Genomic DNA, 11,698 nt, shown 5'->3' with positions numbered 1-11,698 from the left:
CAAATGAGCATATCTTTCCCCCAGATATGCCCCACCCAAAGGTGGGTAGTTTGGCCCTAGGGCAGAGTATTTTCTAGCATTTTGTAGCCACAACAAATAGCACTGTGCCCTAAGAGATCTCACAGATGTCCCACTTGTATGGCTAGAGTTCAACTGCAGCTTCCTGCCACATTGGATATACTATCTCTACTCTATGAGTGGTAGATTTATCAATTTTAAGTATTTGTACATGTAATCAAAATCAATTAAAGAGCTGAGTTTGAAGTTGTTGTTTTTTTTTTAATAAATAGATTTCACTTTACAACAAGTTTTAGTAAATCTCTGTTTTAGAGACGGCACCTATTTGTTCTTCAGTAGTCCCCCCTGGAGTGAGAGATCTTGCAGTTCTATCAGCTAGGATCTGTGATTATCATCCAGCATTAGGAATAAATCTAGGATCTATGCAAAGCAATTGGCACACAGGGCTTAAATCAGTTGACAGAGAAGTGTGAAACCTTCCCGTTCCCACTAGCACAAGGGAGGTTTTGGTTTAAAATTACCCATTAAAGAGTTTTCAGGCCAATAACTGCCTGTTCTAGCACTGTCAGACCAGTGGGAGATGGCAGGTGCAGTTGTGAAGCCTGTGTGCCACTAGCCTAAGGGAAAAGTTTAAACTATGTCAGACAGGTAAGTTAAAACAAACAAAAATTAAAACAAGAACAAAAATGGAGTCCACACCACACACTAGTCCGGTGCCTAAAAGCTGCCTCTATCTACTGATCATCGCCCAGTTGCTGTAGCAAGCTTCTCCGCTTCTTCTCCAACTCTCCTTCACTGAGCTCGCTCTCTGATGTGTCCCAGCCTGTCTGGAACAGAAACAATAATGAAAAACAGAAAGATGAAGCAACACAGACAGTAGAGACACCACAGGGAAAAATACAAGAACATTGAACAGAAGGCACAGCAACATTAGATCTTCCAGATTGTAAGCTCTTGTGAACTGGGCCCTCTGTAACATTAGTTTATTGTGAGCAAGAATTCAAAACACTGATTATTCTGACATTAGAGCCCAACTTGTCCAGCTAAATAGCCGTGCAACTTGGTTCAATTATCATGCACTTCTCTTCCAAACCTGCTAAATAATAGTGTGCAAGGTGTGTAAGTGACCTATAGACAACAACACTCAGGGTCAGGGCCCAGCAACAAATCTCCTGTTTTCTTCTGGGCGACTAATCATAACTAACTCCCTGCTCACCCGGCGGCTAAAATGTAAATTGCCAGTGGGATGGCACTTGGAGTGATTTGTTTTCCGAAGTCGCCTCACGCTCCAAGTGTCATCCCGCAGGTGCTGTACATTTTAGCCGTCGGGTGAGCAGGGGAGGCAGTTCAGGTAGATCAGTCGCCCCGAAGAAGAGGAGATTTGTCACTGGGCGGCTAATCTCCCCGAATCTGCCCGTGTGCCATGACCTTAAATAGTAACGGCACTGAAGTTGGAGGGACTTGTAACATTTTATGGAAAATCCAGATATCTAACAATATTCTCATAAAGAAATGTGGAAACCGAACATCTGCAAAACAAAATCAGATTATTTATATACTGGATATTTAAATATATATTATTTGTAGTAATAACATGGCATTAAACATGTTTATATACACACACACAATGAATGTGATTAGGGGGTTAGCAAAGCTACTGTGGTACATGGTCATGGGAGCTACTCCTAGCAGGGACAGCTAGTGCTACTGGTAAGGGCTGTAATCGATTTCCCTTCAATAATAATCCAAATATCTGCACAGAACAATACATGGAATACAGCACCGCCCCCCCTGAAGTTAATAGTACCTGGCACCCAATATTTTGTGAAACCCAGTACAATCCTATGACAGGGGACGGCACTTTATTTACAACACACGAGTGCAATGGATTTGACAGGTGAAACCCTCACTTACTTTCTCCTTGCGTGTGCTGTGCTTTGGGGATTTGTGTCGGCTGTCTGCGGGCTCAGCTTCTTGGTCACATTCTCGCTCCTTTGTTCTCTCTTTTATTGCTTCACTCTCCTGTTCCTTTTCCTTCCTAATCTTCTCTTTATCTCTCTCAGGTTCACTCTCTGGACTGTTCTAATGTTAAAGAAAATAAACAGCACAAGCACCACCCTAGCAATTACCAACTAAACCATTTCCTTCCATCCTTCACACAAATGACCATTAGTTGCCATCAAGTAGAATTACCGAGCTGGATTTCTAAGGAATTTACCATTCAGTCCCCACTAAACTCACCGATTTGTGGCGCTTTTTCTTATTTTTCTTTTTCGGTCTCTTAGACTTCTTGGAGCTGTGTTCTGTACAGGGGAATAAAGAGCCCCTTTAATCACTAATTCCACCCCAGTGAAATGTAGCAAGAGCTTTGGGTATTACATGAAAATATTATTAACAGATTATGTCTGGCATCCGGCAAGTAGGCTCTTTTGTATAACAAAGGCTTTCATCCTATACCTGAAGAGAGCCATGGAGGCCACTTGATCCTTGTTAAACTTTAGTACTAAAGCCATTGTATTCTAAATATAAATCGTCTGTAGAATGGAATGCCCTATAGAGCTCCGCGTGGCTCTCCCTGTTGCCAATACTTAAGAGTTTCTGAATCAAACACAATTGTACGAATTATGGGGCACATTTATTAACACGGAGACAAACATCAATGGTGATGGTGCCCATAGCAACCAATAAACAATTAGATTTGAACAGTCACCTAAAAAACAAAAGCAAAATCGAATTTCTATGGGCAACATCACTGGTGATGTTTGTCACCAAAATTAATAAATATGCCCCTATCTAAATCATTATTTTTTTTTTAACTTTAGTGGGATTATATAATAAATGACACTAATTTTGCCCAGGAGCAGTAACACATAGCAACCAATCAACAGGTACTGCCCATTTGTTTAAATGCAAGCATCTTATTGGTTGTTATGGGTAACTGCTCCTGGGCAGACTTACCCCCACTAAATTTGCCCAGCAAACAAATAAGATGTTTGCTTTTGAACAGGTGACCAGTAAATGTCACCTGCTGATTGGTTACTATTGGTTACTGCACGTGGGCAAATTCAGTAACCGCTGAAAATTCGACAGCGACGGCTTCGCCGCCATCGCTAGACTTCACCAGGCGAAACTTCGCTCACGCAACGCTAATTCACCAAGTTGCGCAGTTTCGTCGCCTGTGCCGGATGGTTGCGAAGTTGCGCTAGCGTTGGCTAATTTGCATACAACGGGAAGTTACATTTCAATGGACGTATATGTTGCAGCAAATACATTACACTACACAAGCCCAGGGAACCTTAATAAAATAAAATAAAGTTGTTATAGTGCCCTACATGTGTGTCCAGTGTATAGTTTATGTGCCATATGTTAGGAAATGTAGGGGGAAGCCGGGTGTACCTTAAAAAAAAATTACGATCGCGCAAGAGGTAACGTTCAGTAAAATCCGCATCTTAGTAAATTAGCGTCGTTACGTCCATTCGCCAGAGCGAAAATTTGCCTGCCGTTAGAGTGTGAAGTACCGCTACAGTCTATATCCTTTGCTAGCGAATTTATGCCAGCGCCCGTTAGTAAATCGGCGAAGTCCCGAAGTGACGTCACGCTGGCGAATTTTCGCCAGCATTAGCCACTTCGCCCTTTAGTAAATTTCCCCCTTAGTGCATTTTATTACATATGGGGTAAGTGTTACTGGTCCTATATATCTGAAAAGAACTAGTAACACCAAAAGGTGGAACGTGCATCATTCTTATAACAAATCTACGTACTCCTCTCCCTCATCCCAGCCCTTATGTTTTGTTATAATAACTAAATTACCCATTTACTGAGTCAATCCCACCTCCTAACATTACCCTGTGGTCAGATTAGCTCTATTTCCCTTTGGTGTGTAGTCAACTGTCTCCTATATCATTCCACCTCCAGCTTCACACATTGCTTACAGGGAATGCACAGCTACTTGGGTGCTGGGGTCCCCTTTTACCTGAATCTGCAGAAGAGGAGATTTCCGAGCCTGACTCTGAATGGTTACGCTTCCTCCTTTTCTGTGTCCGATGATGGTGATTTTCCTCTTCTGATTCTGACCCCTACAAGAACATAAATGCATAGCATAGAAATACAAAAAGCATATGCAATATGCACTCACAGAGGCAAGGAATACAATTATGTCTGGTCAAGGAAGAATAAGTGCACAATAGCCTTTAATATAAACAAACCATACGAGATGCAAATTGCCTTTTATCTAAAGTGCACATGAAATTGTCATTAGGAACAAACTAAAAAGTTTCACGCAATTCAGTAACACGCAATAACCAACCAGATGCCTGTATTAATCAGTCCAGTGGACTAAAGCTGGCCATAGACATAAAGATACCATCGTACAAAATGAAGATTCGTATGATTTTTAGACCGTGTGTGAATTGTCCCGACATTTTTCATGCCATGGCGTTCGGTCATTCAATTGATTGGACAAGTTAAAAGATTTATATTGGCTACTGATAAGATCTCTGCATGTATTGCCTATCTGACTATATCAATGGGAGGCTGTCACTACTATTTGTCGGACATAACTTTGGTACAATTGCTGCCTGTCAATTAGTGGCCCGAGCATTGTGGGATTTGTTCTCTTTACTACTTTATATTAATCGGAATGGTTAGTTGTAGGTCAGAAGATTGGAACGGATATTCGGTATAGCCTAATAATCTGCATGTCTGCGGCCATCATAACTCTCTTGCCAGCACCAGGCCAAGCCAACTGGGCCCCCTAAGCAACTCCCTTCCCATGAATGCTGGTGGGGGGGGGGGCAAGGGCCCAGACTAGTGGTAGACAGAAGAGTTTTGTGACTAGAGCCCCCACCACCACTGTTGCACCCTAAGCATATGCCTATTCTGCCTACCCTTTATTCCCACCCTGTCCCTCACTGACTCCTGAGGACGACTGAGACCCCAGTGCAGTTCTCTAAACAAAGAGGAGGCGACTGAGTTCTGGCCTTATTTTAATAAAAATTCACTTCTCCAGACCTCTTCTCTTTCTCTACACTGCATATATTTTATGGCTTTTCTACAGATGGTCACTAATGATGAGTGAATAAATTCGTCAGGCACAAATTCCCAGCGAATCTCCACTTGTCGCAGCCGGCGAATACATTTTGCGAAACTTCAGCCGGCGTCAAAATTCTAATTTCGCAGATTTTTTGCCGTGTCGCCAATTTCGCTGGAAATTTCAAATTTTCCGGTGAAGCGCAACGGGAGAAATTCGCCCATCACTAATGGTCACTATAGAATGAAACGCTGCACATAGCTCAAAGCTGCAGCTCCACCATATCAATACTATAATGATCCAGAATGGCACAAAAGGGCAAAACACACTACATATTAATTGAGTCTTATGTCTTTGCACTCCACAATCTAGGTAAGGTTATAGGTAGCTAGAGCACAGAACAGCGCATACCGCTAAAATTAACTTCTTAGAATGGTATTCTCTACAGAGCACAAAACTCAAGAAATATATTGGTCTTCAATGGAAGAATACAGAAACCTCATCATAAAATTAAAATAATATACTCTCCGCACCAGCAATTTGCTCCCTAACTCACTCTAATACAAACAAGGTTAAGTTGGTGAAGGGGACAGCAGTCTTTGAAGCACCCCTACATGTCCATACTGATATTAATAATAATAGGCCCTGGCAGTTTAAGTACACAGAGGCACAATGAGCTCCACACAGACCCAAAATTATGTGACAGTCGATGATTATATTACAGCAGACATTTGCCAGAATAAATAAGACTGCCAGTCTAGGCCTGCAGGAAATATGGCACCAACAAGTGACCTAGAGGTAACACCCAGCTTTACAGCACTGGGGTTTGGAGTTCAATTCCAGCTTGGACACTATCTGCAAACTTGTATGTCCTCCTTGTGTCTACAGGGGTTTCCTCCCACACTTCAAAAACATACAAGCAGCTTAAAGGAACAGTAACATCAACAAATGAAAGTGTTTTAAAGTAATAACAATATAATGCAATGTTGCCCTGCACTGGTAAAACTGATGTCTTTCCTTCAGAAACACTACTATTGTTTATATAAATAAGCTGCTGTGTAGCAATGGGGGCAGCCATTCAAAAGAGAAAAGGCTCAGGTTACTCAGCAGATAGCAGAAAAACTCTGTAGAACATAATGGTATTATCTGTTATCTACTATTTAACCTGAGCCATATAGTCTTTTTTCCGCCATTGCTTCAGAAACACTAATATAGTTCATATAAACAAGCTGCTGTGAAGCAAACAGATCAGTTTTACTAGTGCAGGGCAACAGTACATGATATTATTACTTTAAAACACTTTAATTTTTGGTGTTACTGTTTCTTTAAAGGAGTTCACCTTTAAATGAACTTTTAGTATGATGTAGAGAGTGATATTATGAGATGATTTGTAACTGGTTTTCATTTTTTTTTTATTTGTAGTTTTTGAGTTATTTAGCTTCTGATTCAGCAGCTCTCCAGTTTACAATTTTAGCACTCTGGTTGCTAGGCAATGTTTTCATTTTGGGTTAATTTTTGACTTTGAATGTAAAGCAGATATACTGTTTATTGACTTTGCATCAGCTACTAGACGACATTTCTTGCCACAGATTCTCTGTTGTTATATCCCACAGTAATTTGCACTTGATGATAAACTGCATAAATCCATGTTGGTGGTAAAAATTTCAATGGGATTTTTATTGTTTAAATGTTTTTAAAGGTGTAAGGAATGGAATTCCATATTATGGAGCCAGTTCCTTATTCAGAATACCCCAGGTCCAAAGCATTCCAGATAATAGATCCCATACCTGTAGTGGGTATGATATACTATAATTTGTATCCTCAGTGCCAGATGTAATCATATACAGGCTACATTATTCACATACAAGTGCCACGCAGAGAACTGCAAGTTAAAGGGCTCACCTTCTCTGCTGCAGGATTGTCCCACCCTTGGACGTTCTCTTGACCTTTCTTCTTTGTTCTGTCCATAGAAGTCGGGGACTGGGAATGTGAGCGCTTACGATGGTGCTTCTTGGATTTCTTGGAGTGCTTCTTGTTTCTGGCATGGTGATGCTGGCATTCATTCTACCCAGAGATTGGTACATAGTTAAACTACAAATATTGACCCTACTGAAACATGTGACGCACACCAATAACTTAAGCAAATCCATTTTGTGTGTGTACATTAGGGATGCACCGAATCCAGGATTCTATTCAGTATTCGCCCAGGATTCAACCTTTTTCAGCAGGATTTGGCCGAACCGAATCCTTAAAATCACATGACTTTTCATCACGCAAACAAGGAAATAAAAAGATTTTTGGCTGCACATGTGGTTCTCTTTCACCCTTCCTGCCCTAATTTGCTTATGCAAATTAGGATCCAGATTCCGCATCCCTAGTGTATATGCACTGGTATATAAATCACACCGTGATTGGAGAATTATCCAAATTATTGATTGTTTCTGCTGCTTGACAACATTTCCCCATAAAGTAAATAGAAAGGTAAAAAACGGTTCCTGGAGGAAAATCACCTCAATTGCATGAACAAACTCTTTAAACAGGCGGATTCTTTCTGATTCCACAGTAATTTGGTCAAAGGCAGGATCACCAACAAAGCGTTCCCTCACCTAAAGAGACACAGACAGGAAGAGATTTGTTAGAATTTCTATGTTAATAAATATTAGAAGTTAGAATTCAAAACGCATATTTCCTGAGGCTCACTGGCAAAAAGCTAGACTTGTGCATGCGCAGTATAGTAAGACAGGAGCCATTTTGCCTTTTAATGTTGTGGTAAGAAAATAAAGTACATATTTTGCCATATTAAGAGGTCTGTATTTTTATGAGGTCACCAGAAAATGTACATGAAAATAACAACTTCTGAGAATGTGTGTGTGTACGCGTGTGCAGTGCTATAGACCAAAACTGTTCTATTCTTTGGTCTGCTTAGATGTTTCTCATTTGTCTGCAATACTTGTCTGCCAAACATTAAGCCACATGTACCCAAACTAATATATCAGTGTGCTAAAGCCTTACACCAGAACAAGACTAATGAAAGCATTTTCTCACTGATGTATCTCTCAGATGTATTTGTGGCTTCTTACATGCCGGGGCACCTCAAAACTCTTTTCCCCCCCCTAACGTTATTATCGTAGATGGACAAGGAAAGGGTAACTTATTTGGGGATTGTGCCAATTTGTTGGCACCCTGCAATGACTGTAATTGCTAAGCTCACACCCAGTTAATATTCTACTGAGCACCATGTCACCATCTTGTCTCTTTTCCCAGTAGAGTAAAACTAGAACTTTTACGGTATTGTATATGAGCACAGCCCAGGGCAGCCACAGAGGATACTTGGGACAAGAGACAACATGGTGGCCCGGCACTCAGTAAAACAGTCCAGTGCTCTTTACACAGTGCTACCCACCCAGAAATGGATTTCTTACTTCATCCCAGACGCTGTCCATTTCCAGAGGTGGAACAGACTGCTTCAGCATACTTTTAAATGCAGCTTCTTTCCTCCGAATTTTGCGGGCCTCCTCCTTTCCGCGCTCACGTTCCCGAGCTTCAGCTTTCTCTAACAGCTAGGCCAATTGAGAGAACCAAGTTAGCCCTAAGTTTCCACCCATCCTTCCATTGCGCCAGCTGCTCCAAGTCACTTACACTATTAAATGTCAGTTTTATGTTTCCAGCATCCAGTGTTGCTGCCCGCTTGTCAAAACTAATGATGTGTGCAAAGTCCTCAAAAGTGGTGTTCACCTCCACACTGAAGTTGCGATCCTGGAAGAAGTAGGGAAAACAATCAGAGGTAATTCCAAGCATTTTGGCACTGGCCCATGCCTATTAATCAACTTGGCGACAATCAACATGGTGGAATCAACACATGCCATTAAATAGATTTCAATGATAACCAGGGAAACTATTTTAATTAATGGTCACACTTGTGTTTGTTGTTTTCCATTACTTTTTCTGTCCTAAAAGATTCACTAAAGCCCCAACATATGAGCAGAATTGTGTCTGCTGCTGTATTCCTCAATCATTAGGCTGGCCATTAACCTTCCATTTCCTATTTCTGAGTATCCATACAGGAATCCAGACAAGCTGGCTATATACATGTTGATTAGGAGAGTCGCCTTGGGCGCTCATTATTGAGTCAGGTGATTGCTTAAAGCAGATATCTGTCGTTTTGTATCGGATTCAATAGCTTTAAAGGGGTTGTTCATCTTTTAAGTTATCTTTTAGTATGTGTTCTAATTTTTGAATTATTTGCCTTCTTCTTCTGACTCTTTCCAGCTTTCAAATGGGGGTCACTGACTCCATCTAAAAAACAAATGCTCTGTTAAGGCTACAAGTTAATTTTTTTTTGCTACTTTTTATTACTCATCTTTCTATTCAGGCCTTCTCCTCTTTATATTCCTGTATCTTATTCAAATCAATGTATGGTTGCTAGGGTAATTTGGACCCTAACTTGCAAACTGGAGAGCTGCTGACTAAACAGTGAAATAACTCAAAAAACACAAATAAAAAATGAAACCCAATTACAAATGGTCTCTCACTCTCTACTTCATACTAAAAGTTAATTTAAAGGCAAACAACCCTTTTACAGAAACCAGCAACACTTGGGGGCGCATTTACTTTTACTTTGGAAGTCTCCGCCACACTTCACACAACTACATAAGACATTTACACGTATAGTGATGGGCGATTTTGGGGCGTTTCGCGAATTTCAAATGAAATTTGCGAAATGGACGGCGGCGAATTTTTGATGCGGTTTCATGAAGTGGCCACTTCTTTTTAAAAATGTCCAAGGACGCAAAAGGAAGACAGAGATCCTCTATTGTCCTAGGCCATGAGCCAAGTGGCTTTAAACGTTAAAAAAGTGTAATAAGATGTTTTTACAACTTGTAAACTTAATCCCACTTTAAATATGACAAAACACCAGCATTTTGACTTTTGCTTACGGCTTTTGGAATACAGGAAGTAATGTCACTGACATAATAATGTTGAGGATGTAGCTTCATCTTATTATGTAGGCTGGCAAAATAGATTTTAGTGAAAAGGGTAACAAATTAAAATTTTCTCATTTTGAAAAATAAGCGGATTTCCGATCGTTCGCCTGAGTGAAAATTTGCCTGGCAAATGCAGCAAAAGTTCTCCAGCAACAAGGCATTGCGCTAACGAAGTGTGTTACTTGACTTTTAGTAAATAGGCGATGTCACCGCAAATTGTCTTTTTAGTGAAAATTCGCACAGTTCTCACCTTTATTATATCTTTAATGATTTTTTTTTCATCATGAAAACGTGCCTTCAGTTCTTCCACATAGAATTTAAACAGGTCTAGAGGTGTTGAACCTAAGAGGAAAAACCCAAAATAAAGAAAACATATATATATAAGAACTACAGGCCAACTAAATCGGTACTCTGAAGGTAGGCCAGTAATACACCTAAATCTAGCAGGTTCCTATAGCAGCTTTAGTGCTGCAACAAGAGCTATAATGCATCAGCTGCACCAAGCTCATTCTTTCAGAATTTTATTTTAATATGCATCAAGCTCATGGGCATTTCAAGCAGAAGTGAAAGGGAGGATGAGCTGAAAGCACTGTGGTGGGTCTCAAATTCTTGGGCAGCAGGTGATAAAAGATCATCTTAAACTTCCAGATTTGTATGTAAATCTGTGGCCACAGTCTACAGTTCTACAGTTGTTAGAACAAATATTTACAGCTTATGTATCTATATGACAATACACAAATACAGTCTCTTATTGTTAGACTGGACAAGGCCTACACACATTTCACTAAAGTTCTTTCCAAACGAATCATATTTGAATTAGAAGAGTCTGAGTCTATGGAACATGCAAAATAAGCATCACGCTGAGAGTCACCTGTCTGTCCCAGCATGTTGGCGAAGCGTGAATCTGTACTGATAGACGGGTACAACTCCATCCAGGTAGACATTGAGTGCAACTGGCCAGTCTCATGGAGCTCATCGAGAAATACCTGTAAGGTGCAAGTACATCTACGTTCATGTACTCTACCTACTGTTCCCTTTGTGTAATTCATGGCCGTATACACAATTAATGACATCAGTGGGCACAATAATTGTCAAGAAGGACTCACCATTCTGCACTCACAACATAAACAGATTAATGTACTCAGTAATAAATATTTTCTCTGTTTGTAAGGAGGACACGTGAACCTTTAGGTTAAAGAGCCTCCCAATCAGATATATGTTGAAATTGCTCATTAATTAGGGCTTCATAGGGTCTCCTAAACCTCCTGGGGCCCCTGCAGCTGCAGGGTCTGCTTCCTCTTTAGTTATGACCCTGTACAGAACTATAAATTAAAAATAATCACAGCCTATTCCTGATCCCATGATCTACTGCCAGTTTTTTTTAACATTTTGTTTAAGAATTACTAAATGGTAGCAAATTATAAGTGATAAAGGAAGATGTGTTTTTAAATATCTGATGTCTCTTAGGCACAAATCCCTCACTTCCAACAATAAATCTGCTGCTGTTACAACAAGGAAAGAGAGAGCGTAGGGCACGCGTAAGGGCAAGTCTTTATTGAACAATCATCTCAAGCCTTACATGTTTCGTGTCTACGTGACACATAATCATAGGCTCAAATGCATAAAATACAACACAGATATATAAAGGGTAAGGAACCAATAGAAA

At 40.4% G+C, this 11,698-nt stretch overlaps 1 protein-coding gene across 4 annotated transcripts in view; it reads right to left on the bottom strand.

Moving 5' to 3' along the window:
- Positions 1 to 289: 289 nt before the first annotated feature.
- The window catches only part of prpf40b.L (pre-mRNA processing factor 40 homolog B L homeolog), a 35,837-nt gene continuing 24,428 nt past the window's right edge, over positions 290 to 11,698 (bottom strand). For 3 of the 4 annotated variants that reach the window (XM_018247351.2, XM_018247349.2, XM_041582481.1), the window contains 10 exons: positions 10,904 to 11,018; positions 10,283 to 10,374; positions 8,687 to 8,803; positions 8,470 to 8,607; positions 7,558 to 7,653; positions 6,950 to 7,111; positions 3,992 to 4,094; positions 2,260 to 2,321; positions 1,933 to 2,100; positions 290 to 845 (listed from right to left, as the gene is read on the bottom strand). In XM_018247351.2, coding sequence (XP_018102840.1) covers positions 753 to 845; positions 1,933 to 2,100; positions 2,260 to 2,321; positions 3,992 to 4,094; positions 6,950 to 7,111; positions 7,558 to 7,653; positions 8,470 to 8,607; positions 8,687 to 8,803; positions 10,283 to 10,374; positions 10,904 to 11,018 — 1,146 coding nt within the window. In that variant the 3' untranslated portion in view covers positions 290 to 752. The remainder of the gene's footprint in view (positions 846 to 1,932; positions 2,101 to 2,259; positions 2,322 to 3,991; positions 4,095 to 6,949; positions 7,112 to 7,557; positions 7,654 to 8,469; positions 8,608 to 8,686; positions 8,804 to 10,282; positions 10,375 to 10,903; positions 11,019 to 11,698) is intronic. The other variant, XM_018247350.2, reaches the window with a different exon arrangement.

This window comes from Xenopus laevis, chromosome 2L (assembly GCF_017654675.1).
Source record: "Xenopus laevis strain J_2021 chromosome 2L, Xenopus_laevis_v10.1, whole genome shotgun sequence".
Lineage (NCBI taxonomy): Eukaryota > Metazoa > Chordata > Amphibia > Anura > Pipidae > Xenopus > Xenopus laevis.
Note: the sequence above shows the minus strand (reverse complement) of the source record. Positions and strands in the feature narration are given on the sequence as shown.